The sequence below is a fragment of the Parambassis ranga genome, chromosome 1 (assembly GCF_900634625.1).
Source record: "Parambassis ranga chromosome 1, fParRan2.1, whole genome shotgun sequence".
NCBI classification, from domain to species: domain Eukaryota; kingdom Metazoa; phylum Chordata; class Actinopteri; family Ambassidae; genus Parambassis; species Parambassis ranga.
Genome location: NC_041022.1, coordinates 14,208,244 through 14,226,167, shown reverse-complemented (window position 1 = coordinate 14,226,167; position 17,924 = coordinate 14,208,244). Strand labels below are relative to the sequence as shown.

General features: G+C 40.7%; 3 protein-coding genes across 13 annotated transcripts; all 3 read left to right on the top strand.

Moving 5' to 3' along the window:
* The first annotated feature begins 9 nt into the window (after window positions 1-9).
* Window positions 10-2,667, top strand: sart1 (spliceosome associated factor 1, recruiter of U4/U6.U5 tri-snRNP). Its single transcript, XM_028416272.1, has one exon. The coding sequence runs from the start codon at window positions 177-179 to the stop codon at window positions 2,490-2,492; it is 2,316 nt and encodes a 771-aa protein (XP_028272073.1). The 5' UTR covers window positions 10-176; the 3' UTR covers window positions 2,493-2,667.
* A 283-nt stretch (window positions 2,668-2,950) lies between these two features.
* LOC114433471 (oxysterol-binding protein 1-like) lies at window positions 2,951-11,873 on the top strand. Of its 11 annotated transcripts, XM_028402074.1 has the most exons (21): window positions 2,952-3,183; window positions 4,068-4,238; window positions 4,443-4,651; window positions 4,841-5,003; window positions 5,103-5,214; window positions 5,320-5,518; window positions 5,604-5,718; window positions 5,795-5,852; window positions 5,953-6,120; window positions 6,213-6,458; window positions 6,573-6,693; window positions 6,820-6,923; window positions 7,081-7,176; window positions 7,266-7,450; window positions 7,553-7,782; window positions 7,910-7,948; window positions 8,117-8,161; window positions 8,653-8,691; window positions 8,809-8,838; window positions 8,956-8,994; window positions 9,247-11,873. In XM_028402074.1, exons 2-21 carry the CDS (start codon window positions 4,105-4,107, stop codon window positions 9,387-9,389), a joined length of 2,475 nt encoding a protein of 824 aa, XP_028257875.1. In that variant the 5' UTR covers window positions 2,952-3,183; window positions 4,068-4,104; the 3' UTR covers window positions 9,390-11,873. The 11 variants fall into 11 exon arrangements, with proteins under 11 accessions (XP_028257847.1, XP_028257865.1, XP_028257875.1 ...); XM_028402046.1 differs by having other exon boundaries at window positions 2,951-3,183; window positions 8,809-8,994; XM_028402082.1 differs by lacking the exon at window positions 7,910-7,948.
* Window positions 11,874-12,422: 549 nt separating this feature from the next.
* casp3a (caspase 3, apoptosis-related cysteine peptidase a) lies at window positions 12,423-17,180 on the top strand. The gene is made up of 6 exons (XM_028407381.1): window positions 12,423-12,675; window positions 12,984-13,123; window positions 15,038-15,166; window positions 15,251-15,426; window positions 15,518-15,638; window positions 15,714-17,180. The coding sequence occupies exons 1-6, from the start codon at window positions 12,611-12,613 to the stop codon at window positions 15,941-15,943; spliced, it is 861 nt and encodes a 286-aa protein (XP_028263182.1). The 5' UTR covers window positions 12,423-12,610; the 3' UTR covers window positions 15,944-17,180.
* The last annotated feature ends 744 nt before the right edge of the window (window positions 17,181-17,924 follow it).

The window sequence follows — 17,924 nt, the reverse complement described above, 5'->3', positions numbered from 1 at the left end:
CTACCGGAAATGCATTTTCAGGAAACCGTTTGCTGTTCGTTTGTCGTTGTGTCGTAGTGTGAGCCAGTTAGCAAAGGAATGCTAACTCCATTTCGTTAATCCTATCGAAGAGATCGTGTGAACAGTCATATCTGATTGTAATTTTGAGTTAATACTAGTTATCAGCGGAGGAAACAATGGGTTCGTCCAAAAAACACAAGGAAAAAAGTCGCGACAAGGACACCGAAGAGCGCCGTCGTGAGCATAAGAAACATCGCCACAAGGAGCGAGACAGAGAAGGTTCGGATCGAGATGGGACTCGGGATAAAGACAAACGAAAACGGTCCAGGTCCAAAGAAAGAAGCAGGCGTGACAGCCGTAGTAAAACTGAAAAGAGCAGCGGAGAGCCACGCGTGAAGAAGGAAAAGGTGGATGCTGGATATGAAGAAAATAATGAAGTGGAGCCCCAGTCTGCAAGTGGAGAGGCTTCTCTCAGCATAGAGGAAACCAACAAACTCAGAGCAAAACTGGGTTTGAAGCCTCTGGAATTAAATGAAAACAAGAAGGAGCTTGGTACCAAAGAGGAGCCAATGGTAGCAGAGACCATAAACCCTATAGTCATCCAGCAGCAGAAAGAGATGAGAGAGAAACTTGCGGCTTTAAAGGAAAAGCGCATCCTGAACCAGAAATTGGGAAAAGTCAAAACCTTGGCTGAAGATGACTGGCTGGATGACACTGCTGCTTGGGTGGAGAGAAGCAGAACGCTGGCAAAAGAAAAAGAAATGGCAGAGAAAAGAGCCAAACTTCTGGAAGAGATGGATGAAGAGTTTGGTGTCAGCAGTTTGGTGGAGGAGGAGTTTGCACAAAGCAAACAAGATGCATACACATGTCGAGATCTGAAGGGACTCAGAGTGCAGCACAAGGTAGAGTCCTTTACCGAGGGCCAGACGGTCATCCTGACCCTACAAGATAAAGGTGTTCTTGAAGAGGAGGAAGATGTACTTGTAAATGTGGGACTGGTGGACAAGGAAAAGGCAGACAAGAATGTGGAGTTGAAAAAGAAAAAGCCTGACTACAAGCCCTATGATGAAGAAGAAAGTGTGGATGATATGGTCACATTTAAGTCCCGGTCTGTACTGTCAAAATACGACGAGGAAATTGAGGGTGAAAAGAAGAAGAGTTTCCGGCTGAGCACAGGGGGCTTTGCTGATGGTGAGCGAGAGCGGGAGCTTCAGGTCATGAGACAGGCACTCAGAAATCAGGCCCAGTCCTTGGAAATGCCTGCACTGTCTATCGCGTCAGAGTATTACACACCGCAGGAAATGGTTGGCTTTAAAAAGACAAAATGCCGCGTGAAGAAGATCAGGAAGAAGGAGAAGCTGACAGTCACAAAGGAACTACTTGATGACACTCGCAGCTCTGATTTTGGCTCCAGGACACGTGGTCGAGGCCGCAAAGAGGCAGATGAAGGTGATGTCGGCAAAGAAATGGTGGAGAGCAGATTGCCAGATGATATCCCTCGAATGTCTGATGACATCAGAATGGCAGAAATGGACATAAGTGATGATGAAGACTTTGCACCTCCTGAGCCAGCTGTGATTGAAGAAGACGAAGCAGAGCTGGAACTGCAGAAACAACTGGAGAAGCAGAGGAAGCTGAAGCAAAAGCAGCTTCTCAAAGATTCTGGGGAGAGGGTGGCTGAGCAGATAAGGGGGCACCTTAAAGGAGACAGTGACAGTGATCTTGAAAAGAAAAACAACATTGTTTTCAACGCCACCTCAGAGTTTTGCAGAACTCTGGGTGATATTCCAACATATGGACTGTCAGGCAACCGAGAGGACCAGGAAGACATCATGGACTTTGAGCAGGAGGAAGAGAAAGATGAAGCCGGAGGTTCAGATTCTGAAATGGATGAGAATGTTGGGTGGAGCACAGTCAACCTGGACGAAGAGCAAAAACAACCTGATTTCTCCACAGCCTCTGCTACCATTTTGGATGAGGAGCCCATTGTCAACTCTGGCCTCACTGCTGCCTTGCATTTGTGCAAAAACAAAGGTCTGCTGGACACTCAAGTGCAGAAGGTAGCCCGTGTCAAAGCAACAAAGGGCGCCCTGCCCAATGACAACTACTGCATTGAGGACAAGATGGGCTTTGACGACAAGTACAGTCGCAGGGAAGAATACAGAGGCTTCACACAAGATTTCAAGGAGAAGGACGGATACAAGCCCGAGGTAAAGATTGAGTACGTTGATGAGTCTGGGCGGAAACTCACTCCAAAAGAAGCTTTCAGACAGCTTTCACATCGATTCCATGGGAAAGGCTCCGGGAAGATGAAGACGGAGAAGAGGATGAAAAAGCTGGAGGAAGAGGCGCTGCTGAAGAAGATGAGCAGCAGTGATACTCCTCTGGGGACTGTGGCTCTGCTTCAGGAGAAGCAGAAATCTCAGAAAACCCCATATATTGTTCTTAGTGGGAGTGGGAAAAGTATGAATGCAAATACTATTACTAAATAGATACAGGAGTGTATTTTGTTTAGTACATGTAGACATACATACATACATACATACACACACACACACCACCTTTATTGACATAATGGCTTCAAGTTTTCAAATTTATTGCTTCTAGTGTAAACAAGCTTCATTGTTGTGTTCAATTTGTCCATTAAAAGTAACTCAAAGAGAAAAACTTTTGTTTCTTGTTTTTCATGTTCCTAATTCCAAGGATAAGATGAGGTTGTTTACTACTCTTTTTAAAATGTTATTTTATTTAAACATTGGTATAAATCTATAGAATTAATATAAAACAAACTCCTTTGCAAATTCCACGAAAGACTGTATTTGACCACATATACAGGGCATGTATATCAAGTCATTTCGAATTGACCCGGACATATTTTAACATGTTTTTTTGTCCACCAGGGGGAGTTTTTTTTTTTTAGGCATTTGTCACACGTAATGCAATGCAAACCTTGTAAGCAATTTTATTTAAAAAATATAAAGTTGTAAAAATAATACATAATACAATATAATTACAGACAGGTATGGTTTGTAGGTCAGATTAGCCTGTTACTACGGAACTAATGTTGATGTTTACGGGGTTGGTCGAACCCTTTGACGTTGCACAACCTGTAGCAAAGTAGTTAGCAAAGGTATCACCAGCGAGCTAACATCGCTTCGTCCATCACGACATGCACACCAAGAGGTAAGTGTTGCACGCTAGTCATACGACGTCACGTCTTAAAGGTATTTAATACATCGGATGAATAAAAAGTGAGACAGCTGCACAATTGAAAACGATCGTCTGTATCGTCCACGACGGATCAGCTTATTTTATAGCTTCCTGTTAGCTAGCAGCAAGCTTAGTGGTGGACTGAGTTTTAAGTAGCTTTGATGATGTGCGGAATTGGCATCTCGTTTCACCGTGTGGCTTACAGTATCCAGGTTGTGTTTACTTGACACTCTTATGGCACTTATCAGAGAGCTGGGGAGTTCAACTGTGTAGCGAGGTTTGTTTTGTTTTGTCCTTGAGAGTTGCAGACAGAACGCAATAAGCAATACTTTGCCAAAAAGCTTTTTATCATGAGTCCTGTCAGTGCTTCATAGTTTATTTTTGTGGTAATTTGAAGATGCCAGAATTTATTTAAGATAAAAATTGTCAGAGACATTACAGCAACTATTGCAAATCTCTAATGTGCGTTAAGGGCTTTATGACAGTATTTCACGGCCGTTGTTATTGTAGACATTAGTCAAGTGTCAGTGAGCCAGCATTCGAGGTAATATGACTAATGGCAGCCACTGTTGGGCTACAGGTTTCAACTTAATGATTTGTGTTCAAATCAAATATTCACCCAACCTAGCAACAGACTAAAGATTAGTTTGATGTTTGCATAGTTTAATATTACTAGTTGACTTCTGACTTTAATAACCAGATAGCTAATGAAACATTGCTGCTAAATGTAGACAGTAAAACGTGTATTCATTAAGGAGTAATTTTATTTTGACATGTCTTTTAAGACAGTTTGCACATAAAGCAGAGATGCAGCAGTGTCTGTATAATGGCAACTTATTGTGATCTTTAATCCACAGGCTTTAACCTCCCCCAGTTACACCGCAGGCCGTTGTGATGTCGGAGCCTAAGCCCCCTACCCCAACCCCTGGAGACACATACAAGGGTTGGCTTTTTAAATGGACAAACTATATAAAAGGTTACCAGAGACGGTGGTTTGTTCTCAGTAATGGACTGCTGTCTTACTACAGGTGAGTTTACAGTAATTATCTGTGGCTTATCTAGAAGTGTTATTAATGTGTTGCTTGGCTTTCTAACTATATATGAGCATTTCAATACACATAAATTACTATTTAAATAAAATCATCTTTACATTGTTTTCAAAAAGGTTTAATGAAACAGATGAGTGGTTTGGAAAGTCAGCTTTTGACTGTCTTGATGCTATCTGTGTTAAGGACCCAGGCAGAGATGGGTCACACATGCCGTGGCACTATCAATCTGGCTACAGCCAATATTGCTGTGGAAGACTCGTGCAATTTTGTCATTTCCAACGGAGGTGCACAGACCTATCACCTGAAGGCTAGCTCAGAGGTAGAGCGCCAGCGATGGATCACTGCTCTGGAACTAGCTAAGGCAAAGGCTGTCCGCATGCAGGCTGAATCAGGTGAGGTTGATGCAAAAGTGATTAAAGAACATAAGAGAGGTATTCCAAAAGTGATAGGGTAGCTGTGTATTAAGATTAAGAATACTTTATTAGTCCCACAATGGGGAAACTGCGTATTTCTCTATGTGTAAACATATTACATTTTTCTGTCTGTGGGCCATTTATGAACTCACCTGTCCTTTCTGTCAGATGACTCGGGTGACGACTGTCCTGCAGTCCCCCCTGCTTCAGGACAGGGTGGAGGCTGTCGTAACTCAGAAATCCAGTCTACGTTACGTACACTCAACAGCAAGGTGGAGGACCTGAGCACATGCAATGATCTCATTGTCAAACATGGGTCTGCCCTCCAAAGGTATTTCTTAACAAAACTCATTATCCAAGGAAAATAAAGGTAAGGGTCATTTCTTTTTTACTTATTCCTTCCTTGCGTTTCGTTATTCCACAAATTCAGGTCTCTGTCAGAACTGGAGGCGATTCGTGTTGGAGGTGAGATGGGGGAAAAGATCAGACAAGTCACAGAGAGGGCCACGCTGTTCAGAATCACCTCTAATGCCATGATTAATGTAAGTTTTTTAAGTTTATTTAAGACGGGGTACTCCACACTGCTGAAGATATTTGTGTTAATATGTTGTTTTTGTGTTTTTTGTGTGTCTGATTTTTTTTTAAAGGCCTGTAGAGACTTCCTCTCCCTGGCCCAGAACCACAGTAAGCGCTGGCAGAAGGCCTTACAGACTGAGAGAGACCAGAGGATACGTCTGGAAGAGACTCTGGAGCAGTTAGCCAAACAGCACAACCACCTGGAAAGAGCTTTTAGAGGAGCTACAGTTCTCCCTCCATCATTAAGCAATCTCACTTTAGGTACCAAGGGTAAGGCTCTCATCTGCACCTCTAGCTTTTGATTACTGAACCTCAGCCAGTGAAATAATTCTTCTGCTGTCTTTTGTCATTTCAGGGGGTGTTTCAGGTAAAGGTGATGCCAGCGATGAAGATGATGACAATGAGTTCTTTGATGCTATGGAAGACCCTGCAGAGTTCATTACTGTCCCTGCTGACCCCAAGTATCACAGGTTGTTAACTGTCTTTCTTCCTCACTCATTTTTCACTGCAAACTTTTTTTGTACATTTTATTCTTTCTTATTTCAGGAGATCTGGCAGCAACGTCAGTGGGTTCAGCAGTGAGACTGGAATGGACGATCAGTCGGTAAATGTGTTTTGAGTGTTTGGTTATGTTGATATGATTTGATTTCAACATTCCAAAGCCACCTGACTTCTACTGATGAGTTTCCCTTCTCTTTCTTCAGTTTGATGAGCTGTCTTTGGCGTCCAATCCAGAGTCTCCACAACCTCTTGAGCTTGAGCCAGTTAGACAAAGACGAACTCGCATCCCTGACAAACCCAACTATTACCTCAATCTGTGGAGCATCATGAAGAACTGTATTGGGAAGGAGCTCTCAAAGATACCGATGCCTGTGAGAAAGCTGTACATTTCTATCTAAGTTGCTTTCTTTTTCTAAATAACCAATAGTAACCAGATATTTCTTTGTGATTTTGTACTTTCTAGGTGAATTTCAATGAGCCCCTTTCCATGCTGCAGCGCCTGTCTGAAGACCTGGAGTACTATGAGCTCCTGGATAAGGCTGCTAAGTGTCAGAACTCTCTAGAGCAGATGTGTTACGTGGCAGCTTTCACAGTCTCATCCTACTCCACCACTGTCCACCGCACAGGGAAACCCTTCAATCCTCTGCTGGGAGAAACTTTTGAGCTTGATCGGCTCAGAGAGTGTGGTTATCGCTCGCTTTGTGAACAGGTGTGCACACAAATAGGCTTAACTAACAGCTTAACCTACAATAATTGAGCTTGTTTCTGTTTGGTCTGAAATACTATTAGTTCCATGTATTTTGAATTGGCGGCCTCTCCTCAGGTGAGTCACCACCCGCCTGCTGCAGCTCACCATGCCATGTCTGAAAAGGGCTGGACCCTCAGACAGGAGATTGCACTGGCCAGCAAGTTTAGAGGAAAATATCTCTCCATCATGCCCTTGGGTGAGTGCGCTGAATCACTTCATGCAAAAAAGGCAGATTACATCTCATTCATAATTTTGGTGTTTAGAAATAAATATGAGTGACAAACATCTGTAACAAGTAACATTACTTGTTCTCTGACACCAGGATCTATCCAGTGTATATTTGATAAGAGCAACAATCATTACTCTTGGAAGAAAGTGACAACAACAGTACACAACATTATTGTTGGGAAACTATGGATCGATCAGGTGAGCTGATACTATATTGTTAGTAAAACCTGTATAATATTACACTTATTCCACGGTCAGTGGAAAAACCCCAGTTGTCAGGAATGTTTTGGTATTTTATTTTTTGTGGTGGTGGCATTAATGCACTATTACCTGAGGTCTCTGTATTTTGTCATAGTCAGGGGAGATAGATGTGGTGAACCACAAGACAGGGGATCGCTGCCACCTTAAGTTCGCTCCTTACAGTTACTTCTCCAGAGATGTCCCAAGAAAGGTGGGCTCCTTTTCCTTCTTTTTTTTTGTCAGTAAAATTATTTGAGATTTGTTACTGTAACTACACTGAAAGCTGTCTTCTTTTCTTAGGTAACTGGAGTGGTAACAGATAAGGATGGAAAGGCCCACTACGTGCTGTCAGGAACATGGGATGAGAAGATGGAGTTTTCTAAGATAATGCAGAGCAGCAAAGGCGAGAATGGCACTGAAGGCAAACAGAGGACTGTGTACCAAACTCTAAAACCCAAAGAAATCTGGAGAAAGAACCCTCTTCCGTAAGTGTTTGGTGACATCAGAAAAAGTGGTTCAATTCGTAGTCGTCAAGTCGTAGATGTAACTGTTGGATTTTATGTGCCTGATGTTTTTTGACTTTACAGAGAGGGAGCAGAGAACATGTACTTCTTCTCCTCACTGGCCTTGACACTCAATGAACATGAAGAGGGAGTGGCACCAACAGACAGCCGGCGGCGCCCTGACCAGCGGTTAATGGAAGAAGGCCGTTGGGATGAAGCAAACGCAGAGAAACAGAGGCTAGAGGAAAAACAGCGCATTGCCCGTCGAGAAAGGGAGAGGGAAGCTGTTAAAGCAGCTAGCTCACCCGAGGAAGGTAGGGACAGGGGAGAGCTTTGTTTCGGAGTTTATCTGTTTGTCTTGTGTTTCTCTGTCCATTCATCTTTTGTGCACTTTGTCTGTCTTGGTATTCCTTGTCTGCTTCTCCTTGTCTCAACCCTAAGCTATCACTGAGGATTCAATCAATGACTCGCCTTTAAAAAGCAAGTACTTCTCTCAGTCTTTTCTTACCTCATTGTATTGACCTCAGGATCAAAAGCAGATACACAACAAGAATACCTGTGATATATAATGAGATAAATGTCTTTGACCTCATCTTATTAACATATCATCACATTTTAACATCCCTCCACCCATTTCTGTTCATTTAGCTGATGCACAAGAGACTGGCACGGAAGCAAGTGAGGTTTCTGAAAGCAAGTATCATTTTCCAGTTTAACATAGAGTGGACTTTTAAGGGTGCTTTATGTTGCATTTTTAGCGCAATGAGTAAGAACTGGCTCCTATACTCTGCATCCACAGGGGGGTTGATGACCTTTCCACCTCAGTTAGATGCTGCTATATTTGTCATTATGGGCCACGCAGCAGGAGGCGTTTTCTAATATGACCTCAAAATGTATAACATACTGATGTGTGTATGTAATTCATCGAACCATCATAGACCAGTTCTGAGAAGTTTTTGTAGTTATGCTGGCCTCTTCACTGCCATCAGTGAAGGACTGTACAGGGAATCGCTTGGTTTTATTTGTCTATAGGAGAAGTTTATGGAGCCGTCGTTGTATTTTCAACAAGAATGCCGTGTCTAAGGTGCAACACACTGCACTTTTAAAATGTCTGTAAAGATGTGTGTGTGGATTTTGAATAATGCTGTTAATTGACATCTTTTTGTTCTGCTGGGTGTGCTCAGCTGACACAGAGGACTCCTCCCCTCATACACCTGTTGCATGCAAGTAGCCCCTTACATTTTCACTCTTCGTTCTTTGTATCAGTCATTTTCACATCATACTCTTTTCTTTGTATCACACCTACCAAGATTCAGCCTTCATTGTTTTTTTTCTTACAGCCCCCCATGGGTCACTCTTCCCTTATTTAAGCAAGTATTCTGATCATAATTTAACATATTGTGCAATTAGTAGTGTAGTTAAATCCAGATTAGAAAACCTGTGTTCACCTTCCATTATTTATCTCTTTACAACATATTCTCTCTTAGTGGAAGGGAAGGAAGGTCCTTATGGAGCTCCAGTCAAAAGCAAGTAACATGAGTCCTGCTCTCTGTTATACCCTGTGTCTTGATAAGAGGCTAGCTGTAGAACTTGCACAATAACCCTAAAATGCTTTGCTGAGTGTCTTCCCTGCTCAGCATACTTTGGTGCTGGTAGTGTATTAGCTGACTGAGTACACAGCTTAATTTAAGCCTGATATGCTGTCCCGGCTCAGTGGTTCACCTCTAGGCAGTCCAAAGCTTCTTCTTGCTATTAGATTTTTATTTCTTTTCATTCAGGCACCCATCCAGACAACTACCAAGCACTGTGGTTTGAGAAGATAGACGACACCGTATCTGGAGAGGCACTGCACGTCTACAAAGGGGGTTACTGGGAGGCAAAGGAACAAGGGAGCTGGGACATGTGTGCTGACATCTTCTGATCACAAGTCAGAAGATGGTAAGGTGAACCCTTTCTTGTATTAGATAACATAGGACGCCAAGCCTGACATCAATCCAACCTCTATGTCTATGGCTTCATTTGGTCACTCTCTTCCAGCTCCCCATTTTCAGTAGGATCAAGATCATGTGAACTTCAGAGTAGAAACAATGCTCATGTGTCACTGTTGTCATGTTAAGGATGGCTCAGATATCTCTCTCACTCTATTTTGGTGTTGGTTTACTCCTAGGCCCAGTCCAGTTTATGAGCTGAATTTGGCAGCAGGTTACTCTGGTAATTTCATTTTGTATCTTATAATGAGTGACCTACCCACCTGACATGTGCTTTATCTATAAGTCCTACACTCCTGATTCTGATTATACACCAGTTTTTGCTTCTCCTGCACCGTAGGTCAGAATTCACTCGGTTAATAATCACTATGGCAGTTCCAGAGCATGTACCTTGTGTTATTGTTCTTAAGAGAAATCATTAATGAAATATTATATATATATTTTTTGGGAGTGTCACAAATACATTAAACAGAATTTGCCTTTGAATCTGATTGTGATTTGTGGTGCTACTTTAATTCCCTGAAGTGAAACAGGACACTGAATATGGTATATTGCTGTATATTTACATAGTAGCCTTTATTATTTTTTGTCCCTCGAACATATGTTCTTCCACTGAGTACTCCTGCTACCCCATGTGAAACAACAAAGTAGAGATGAAGAGATGTAATGGTAGCTTTAAATGATTATGTCCACCTTAGCGTGATCATCTCAAGAATTCCTATATGTGGGTCTTTTTTTTTTTACTTTTCTCACTCCTGAAAATAGTATATTCCTTTTTCTATTTGTATTTTTTTATTGAAAACAAAATGGTTATAATGTTAACACGTTTTTCGTGTTCGATTGGTAACGATGAAAATACTAATAGCAGAACTGATTTAGCAGTAAACCTGTTTAACCCTGTATGTTTAAGTTTGTATTTTTCCCCCAGTACTTCACAATTTAATACATTTTTAATTTAATGATTTCATAACTTTAAGTACAGGATTCTGCTATGTGGAAATCATATTGTTTAATACAGCTACTTCAAATACATGATCTGCAGATGTATTTTTTTTAATCCTGCTCTCAGAGTAAATGTAGAGATTGTTGAAATATTGAGATTACATTTAAAGCAGGAGAGCTGTGCTCTAAGTTCTGTGCAGATTTGTGTTCTCTCTAGCTCAATGGTTTATGAAGAGAAGGGAAGTTTGAAGCGAGTGTTTCTGCCTTCCTGGATTCTTCACTCTTACTGATCATAGCTTTAATATTGATTAAGGATGTTTTTAGTCATTGTGTGCTGCAAGTGTAGATTTTTAACAGACAGCAATAAGAGTGCCTCGGTCTCATAGATGTGGCACAAAATGACATGTGAGGGCAGTGTGTGAAGCAAGAACGCTGCAAAATTTAATTCTGTCTTTGTATCTGTCTCTGTTGTTGTCATGAATAGAAGGACAGTATGGTTGATGAAAATCTAAACTTCATTTTGTATTCAAGTGTACTTAAAACGAGAACACTGAAAACGAATATAACACAAATGTTGCAAATATTTCTCTGTAAATATTTTAAAAAGTGAAGTGACTAATTGTAAGTAGTTGCATTGATAGAGAATATGAAAGCAGTCATGCACTTTTATTTTTTTTCCTTTTGTTTTTCTGTGTTGTTCACTCCATACAGTTTCAGTGTCTAAGCTGAGTATACCATGAGTCACCATTTATCACCAAGGATAACTTTCTATTTAATGCAATTACTTTGTTTTTGAGCTACACATTCATTTGTTGCTTTTCTCACCCTTTGATTAATTTACAGGATTCTTTCCCCTCTGTGTTTTTAATATAAATGACCTTTATTTATTTGTTGTTGTAGTCGTTGATTTTAATTGTAGCCCCCTTTTTTTCAAATGTGTGTTTTTCAGCCCTTTCCATGTATGTATCTGTGGATGCTCTCATTCATCCAGGTCATAGTCGTTTCCAAGAGTTTAGATCGATGCAACTAGACTCAAAGATTGTTTTTTGAATACATTTCGCCACTCCCCTGAGTGGCTTCTTCTGTTCTGCTACTGTTCTGGTGGGGAATCTGTGATCTCGGGGAGTGGCGAAACGTCATCAAAAAACAATCCTTCAGTCCATTTGCCTCGATTTAAACTTCCAGCTGTGGTTTCTGCCTCTCTCTCTGTCCCCAATGCCACAACATCTTACATTTACTAAAGAGACAGAAGGTGTTCTTGCACTTTAGTACAGTACTTGAGTGATTTTAAGACTTGATACATTTTCAATTGTAGATGTTGGCTATACTAAAGAGTGTCATTTCGTGGGTTTGGTTGGGGAACATGTATTAACTTAAAATTCTGAACATACTTCTCAACTTTTCTGTCATTCAATGCAGTTATTTAGCAGAATTGTGTTAGAAGTCAACTGTATTAAAGTCTGAATGAAGCTGAACCTGTCTGTGGTGGTGTTTGTTTTCCCGACACTGTTATTTTTATCATTTGAATGCAGATGTTAACTTGTTTTTTCACCAAGTTACTAAATAATGGGTTGTCTCTAAACATAATATGCAGGGAAAAAAACGCTGATGAAACTTAAGTTGTACTATATTTACTAGTCTAAGTCTGACTGCTTTGAATAAATTATATTCCTAGAAATGTTCGTATGTTCTTCACAGAAAAATATAAATATGGCGGCAAGCCAGGGTGATTTATTATTTATTATTATTATTTTTTATTAAACAAATGGGGTATAATCAGGTGCAGCAGCTGCAAAATCAACCCAGTAAAACAAGAACCGTAAAACAAACAGTTTGCCAAAAGAATACAGGGAAATACAACAGAATATTATTATATTAAATCTATCAAAAAACAAGAAGTCCATGGTTAGTAGGGGGCCCAAGCTGACCTGCTGACATATAGCGCTGTAAAACGTGTTGTTTGTTCATGCTTTACTCTCACAGATCACATTTCACATGTGGTTCTATGTGTTCTGTGTCTCTCCTCCCACACAGGACGCCTGTTAGCATAAAACGAGCGCATCTAGGCGTCGTGACATCAGCATCTTTGTTTACCAGGCGCAGCAGCTAACGCTACGTCCTGTCTCTGGAGACGCCTGGGCTTAAATTTGTGTGAACAGCCGCTGCTGCAGAGCGTGTATATTTTTAGTACTTTATTGACTGACGATAAGATATGTCGGAAAACGGATCTGGGCCTGGTCAGGACTCTACAGACGCAAGGGGAGACGATGGACAACAGTGAGTCAATGTTCATTTAGCTAGTTAGCCTCTTTATCTCTAGCGCTGCATTGTTGCTTTGTCCGGTTCGAGTTAACAGCCTTTAACAATGGAACTACACATCTTCTTTAACAGGCCTGTTGTCGACACCTTTACTTGTAATAATAGCCCACTGCTGCATTCAACGTGTGGTTAACATGGAGCTGCATTGTCATAGCTGCAGCTGGCCATGACATGCTTCCTGTTTGACTCGCATCCGCATTGTATTACTCGCCGATTATTCTTATACGTCAGGATAATGAACCAGGTTTCGGTTTGTTGTCCTTCAGGTCATCGGGGTCTTTGTCTGCCACTGCCCCAGTGGAGGTGGATGCCAAGCCAGTCTCCCACAGCTTCAGATACAGCCTCAACTTCCCCAGCATCGGCCAGTGCATCATCATCAACAACAAAAACTTTGACAGACGAACAGGTGATTATTTTTAGTGTTTATTAGTCAGTCAGTTGACTTTTCTGACATTCACAACAAACCTGCTGTAAATAATACACAGCACACTGGCTCTCTTCATGATAAAATGATGTAAATTGGGATATTAGGCCAGATGTATCTATTATAAAATGAATGTGAATGTGAAAATGAATGTTTCACATGTATTTCATTGTTAGACGCTTGTAGAACCAGAAGCATGGGTGGAGTCATTTTACAAGTGTGGACAAATATCTATATCATTGAGGCTCAGCCATGTGCACATTGTTCCCCTACGCTGGGTTTAGTTGCTAAGCTGTACTAGGCTCAAAGGGAAGTGGACAGATCTTACGTTAAGAGCTGTCTCTTTGTTTAAACAAGTTTAAAGGGGATGTAACATTTGTAAATAAGGATGATTCACTTATTTGGCTGTTTACAGATGAATCAGTGAATCCTGACCAATGCAAACCAAGGCCAATGGACCAGTCGAGTCAAATGTTCTCTATAAAACTTTCATTAGGGGTCAGATGTTGGCGGACACGCAAGCTGCTTGTGTAGTGTTTCCAGTTGTTTCCAGTCTTATTTTCCGAAATGGCCTACCCTGCCTTTCTGTGGAGGTACTGGTAAAGTAAGTCTCTCTTTCAGACTGGCAATAATGAAGGATCACATCTTGCACGTTCATGAGATCAGTGCCTGAGGGGAATTTGCATTTATTGCTGTGGATACCATTTTACTGCATCCCATGCCAGTTAATTAGATGTTAGTTCTGAGGTAGTCTCTGTGTTGGCTGTGGAGAAAATGAGAACACGTGTTCATCCTTGCGTGTGTAATACAGGTAACAGCCTGTGCATTGTCCTGTCAGCAGCTCATCAGGAAGTTCAAAGCATGACCTGATCCACATGGTTGTTTACTATTTAATTAGTTCCCCAAAAAGCTTGAAATAGACTGTGGCGAGTTATGTGTGTGGTAAAATGCAGCATGCCTTATGATGCACTGACAGTTTCTGGTTGCCTTGCCGAAAACAAGCTGCAGCCATCGCCATGTGTTCTTTGGGTGTATAATCACTTTATGAAGCTTGACCATGACAGGAAATGTCTTCTCTAAGGACGTAACATCTTGATGATGTGGAGATACTGTATGAAACCTGAGCTGACCGGAGCCTTTTCCAACTCTGTAAGGTCATTGCACAATGTAAGCTTGAAATGCTGAGGAGCAACTCAGAAGGCCTTGGATGTCAAAGCAAGTAAAACGGGCTCCAGTTTGCTCTTGGAGCATCAGAGTCACTGTATTAGATGGATGGATGGACTTTATAGGCTTGTTTTGTCATCAGACGTCTGTTTTGAAAACCTGTCTAGCAGGACTAAATGATTAGATGCACATGACTGCTTATTTAAACAGTAGTTTGATGTTTAAAAAGCAAGAATATCAAATGATTTGGATAAACATCAGACTTTTAACATATTTTGTCTTTTTGTCTGCACAGTTGAAGGTTTGAAATAGTCCTTTTGAATATAGTATTAATTTTATTAAAAAACTATTGGCTTCATACTTTACATAATAAACTTTCTATATATTTTTAGCACCATCACATCTCATGTCTGAAAAGAAGCAGTGACTCAAAAGGCATGTCCTAATAAGCCATGACACCATGACTGATTTTATTATTTACACCTCTGTTGATGTTTTATATTCTAATTTTTTCTGGCTCATTGGATCTCTTGTTTTTTAGATTAAAGATGGGTGTGGTAAAATTTACATGACTCAACACTGCATGGGAATGTTTGGAGTCTTTCTCAGAATGTACCTGCTGACTCATGTATCGTGTGCTGATGGTAGAATTTGTGAGAACGAGTGGTTGCTTATGTCTTGAAATTCAGTCACTAAAACAGCTGTTTTTCTTTTCTTTTCTTTTTTTCTAAGGCATGAATCAGCGAAATGGTACCGACGTAGATGCAGCCAACGCTCTGAAAGTGTTTACAAAGTTGGGTTACAAAGTGAAGGTGTACAATGACCAGACAGTTGACCAGATGAAACAAGTTTTAACTGCTGGTAAGTATGATGTAAAACAAATTATCATAAAATAATACTAAGAAGCCAAATATGTATTCTTCTGCATGTCTTTGCTTTGTTCAGTATCAAAGGAAGACCACAGCTGCTCGGCTTCTTTCATCTGTGTTCTGTTGAGCCATGGAGATGAGGGTGTGTTCTTCGGTACAGATGGCTCCGTAGACCTTAAGTTACTTACATCTCTTTTTCGAGGCGATCGCTGCAGGTCACTGGTGGGAAAGCCCAAACTCTTCTTCATCCAGGTGAGTCGGACTTCTCGTCAACCTGTCCTAACTAATCTCAGGGCTATCAAACCGGTAATAAATGGTGTTTATTTGTGCGCACATTGAGTAGGCATGCAGAGGCACTGAGCTAGATGCAGGCATTGAAACAGGCATTGAAACAGACAGTGGAGATGACACCACCAGGATCCCTGTGGAAGCAGACTTCCTCTACGCGTTCTCCACGGCTCCAGGTTAATAATCAGCTGGTCTTTTTTCATATCGTTATATTTTGAATATCCTAATGATACACTCTTGAATGGTTACAGGCTATTACTCATGGAGGAATACTCAGACTGGCTCCTGGTTCATGCAGTCCCTGTGTGAGATGATCAGCAAATATGGAAAAGAACTGGACATCCTGCACATCATGACACGAGTGAACCACAAGGTGGCAGTAGAGTTTGAGTCTGTCTCCAATTCTCCTGGCTTTCATGCAAAGAAACAAATCCCCTGTATTGCGTCAATGCTGACCAAAGAGATGTATTTTTCTCCTTGATGTCTCCACATCTGAACACCATGCAGGCAGTCATCTGCAGAGGAAAGGCATCTTGAGACGTTCGTAATTCAGGGAGATCAGATGTGATTGCTGTCACATCACATTTCACAAACTAGATGTTATAGGTTTCTGTCAGTGTGAAGTCTTCATGACAGTCACAAGCAGCATGTCGTTTTTACACCCTGAACAGATGATTTTAAAAAACAAAAAAAATGTGAACCGTAATGGAGCTCATAATTCTTAGCTCACCATGTGCTACCAGTCAATGCCTCTGTGCCGTTAATATACATATTTCAGGGAGAATGACAGGAGCCAGTTTGATAGGAAGTTTTTTTTTTTCCAAAAATGTGTGTAATCATGAAACCTATGGGGTTTGCTTGCCCTCCAGCATCATTTTACTAGTGAGTAGGTTGTTGTAACTTGTGTGTCATAAAGAGGTGACGTCTGGAGTTTTTTTGTTTGTTTTTTACATTACTGGTACTCTGACTTGAAGGTTGTAAAACCAAAACATGACCAGTCACCTAAACCTGCAGAGTTTCAACTTCACATTTCATTTTGTATTAGTTTAAATCGCCAGGGTGACCTCAAAGGAAGTCCTGCATAAAGTTAGTGCTGTTAGAATCAGAAGCCATAAACCTAATGCTTATATTAGGATACTCTGTCGACTTCTCGAGTCATAGAAAGACAATGGGATAAAATGGCCCTTTTGTATATTTAGTGCTTGTACTTAGTTTAACTTTTTTCAGTTTTGGTGAATTTGTAATTTCAACTGCATCATTAAAACAAGAAATGTAAATATGACACATGGCTTAAGGGAATAATGTGCCTTCAACCATTTAAAAATCATTTTAAGATAATGATATTGATAATATAGGAAAAGGGTGCAGTGATGTGAAAAAAGGAATCACAGCAGTCTTTCTAGGGCATCTATGTCAGAACCAGCAGACCTCTCAACTTTGTATGTTAGTGGTATAAATTTCAATAATTGGGCAAATTGTGCAGATTTCTGAGTGCAACCTTATGTGTCAATATTATGCAATTTATAACAAAGCACAATATAAGCATTATCTGTACCACTTGTGCTGATGAAATGTTCCTTTCATTGGTGTTTTGACAATCTACTTCTTACATCCTATTATTCAATCTTGTGCTTTATTCATCACTATTTTGGCTTTTTAGTGATACCACTGTTTCATAAGCGACTGAACTGTGAGGTCAGTGTCATGTTTTTCCCTGAAAAATAAAGCTCACTTTTTATTCTGTCTTGTGAAACACTGTTTTCTGATTTGTTTTAGGGCTTACAGACTTATATGGCATTAACACATTACTAAACTCACAAATGTGTCATTGGTAAAAATGTTGCCATTTTTTGAGAAGAATCGCTGACCTGTAGGAGCAGTGAAAGATCACCTTGTGTGCACTTGTGTCTCAGGTGTAAACACAGGCAGGATTACTCCAGATTTGGCATGCCTGGAGGTGAGAAGAACTGGGCCACCAGATCCTGAGGAACAGGGCCAAATAAAACTGGGCCTCAGATTCTTTCACTGCCAACAAAGCAACACCTCACCTAAACCCACTGCTAAGAGCACAAAGCTGATACTGGTGGAGTCCACATCTGCAAGTGTGGAAAAGTAAAGAGCTAATTAACTTCAACATCACCACCTGATACCAGTCACATTCAAGTATGGAATCATCAAATCAATAATTTCTACATGCTCTGTGTATATGATGATTATTATTTGTGTTGAGATCATAATGTTGGTGTAGTGGATGTGGATTTATTTGCCTCCTTGTTGTACATATGTTGGGCAGTACTCACCATGGAGGCTATTGTCAAATCAGACACCTGATACAAACCAGCTTCTTTGTCTTCGATCACATTCTGAATGTAACTCCACTGTAGTTGTGAAGTTTAGGCTTATTTACACATTAGTTGGAAAAACAACCTGTTATCTCTGACTCAGAAAAGCAGGTTTGTCAA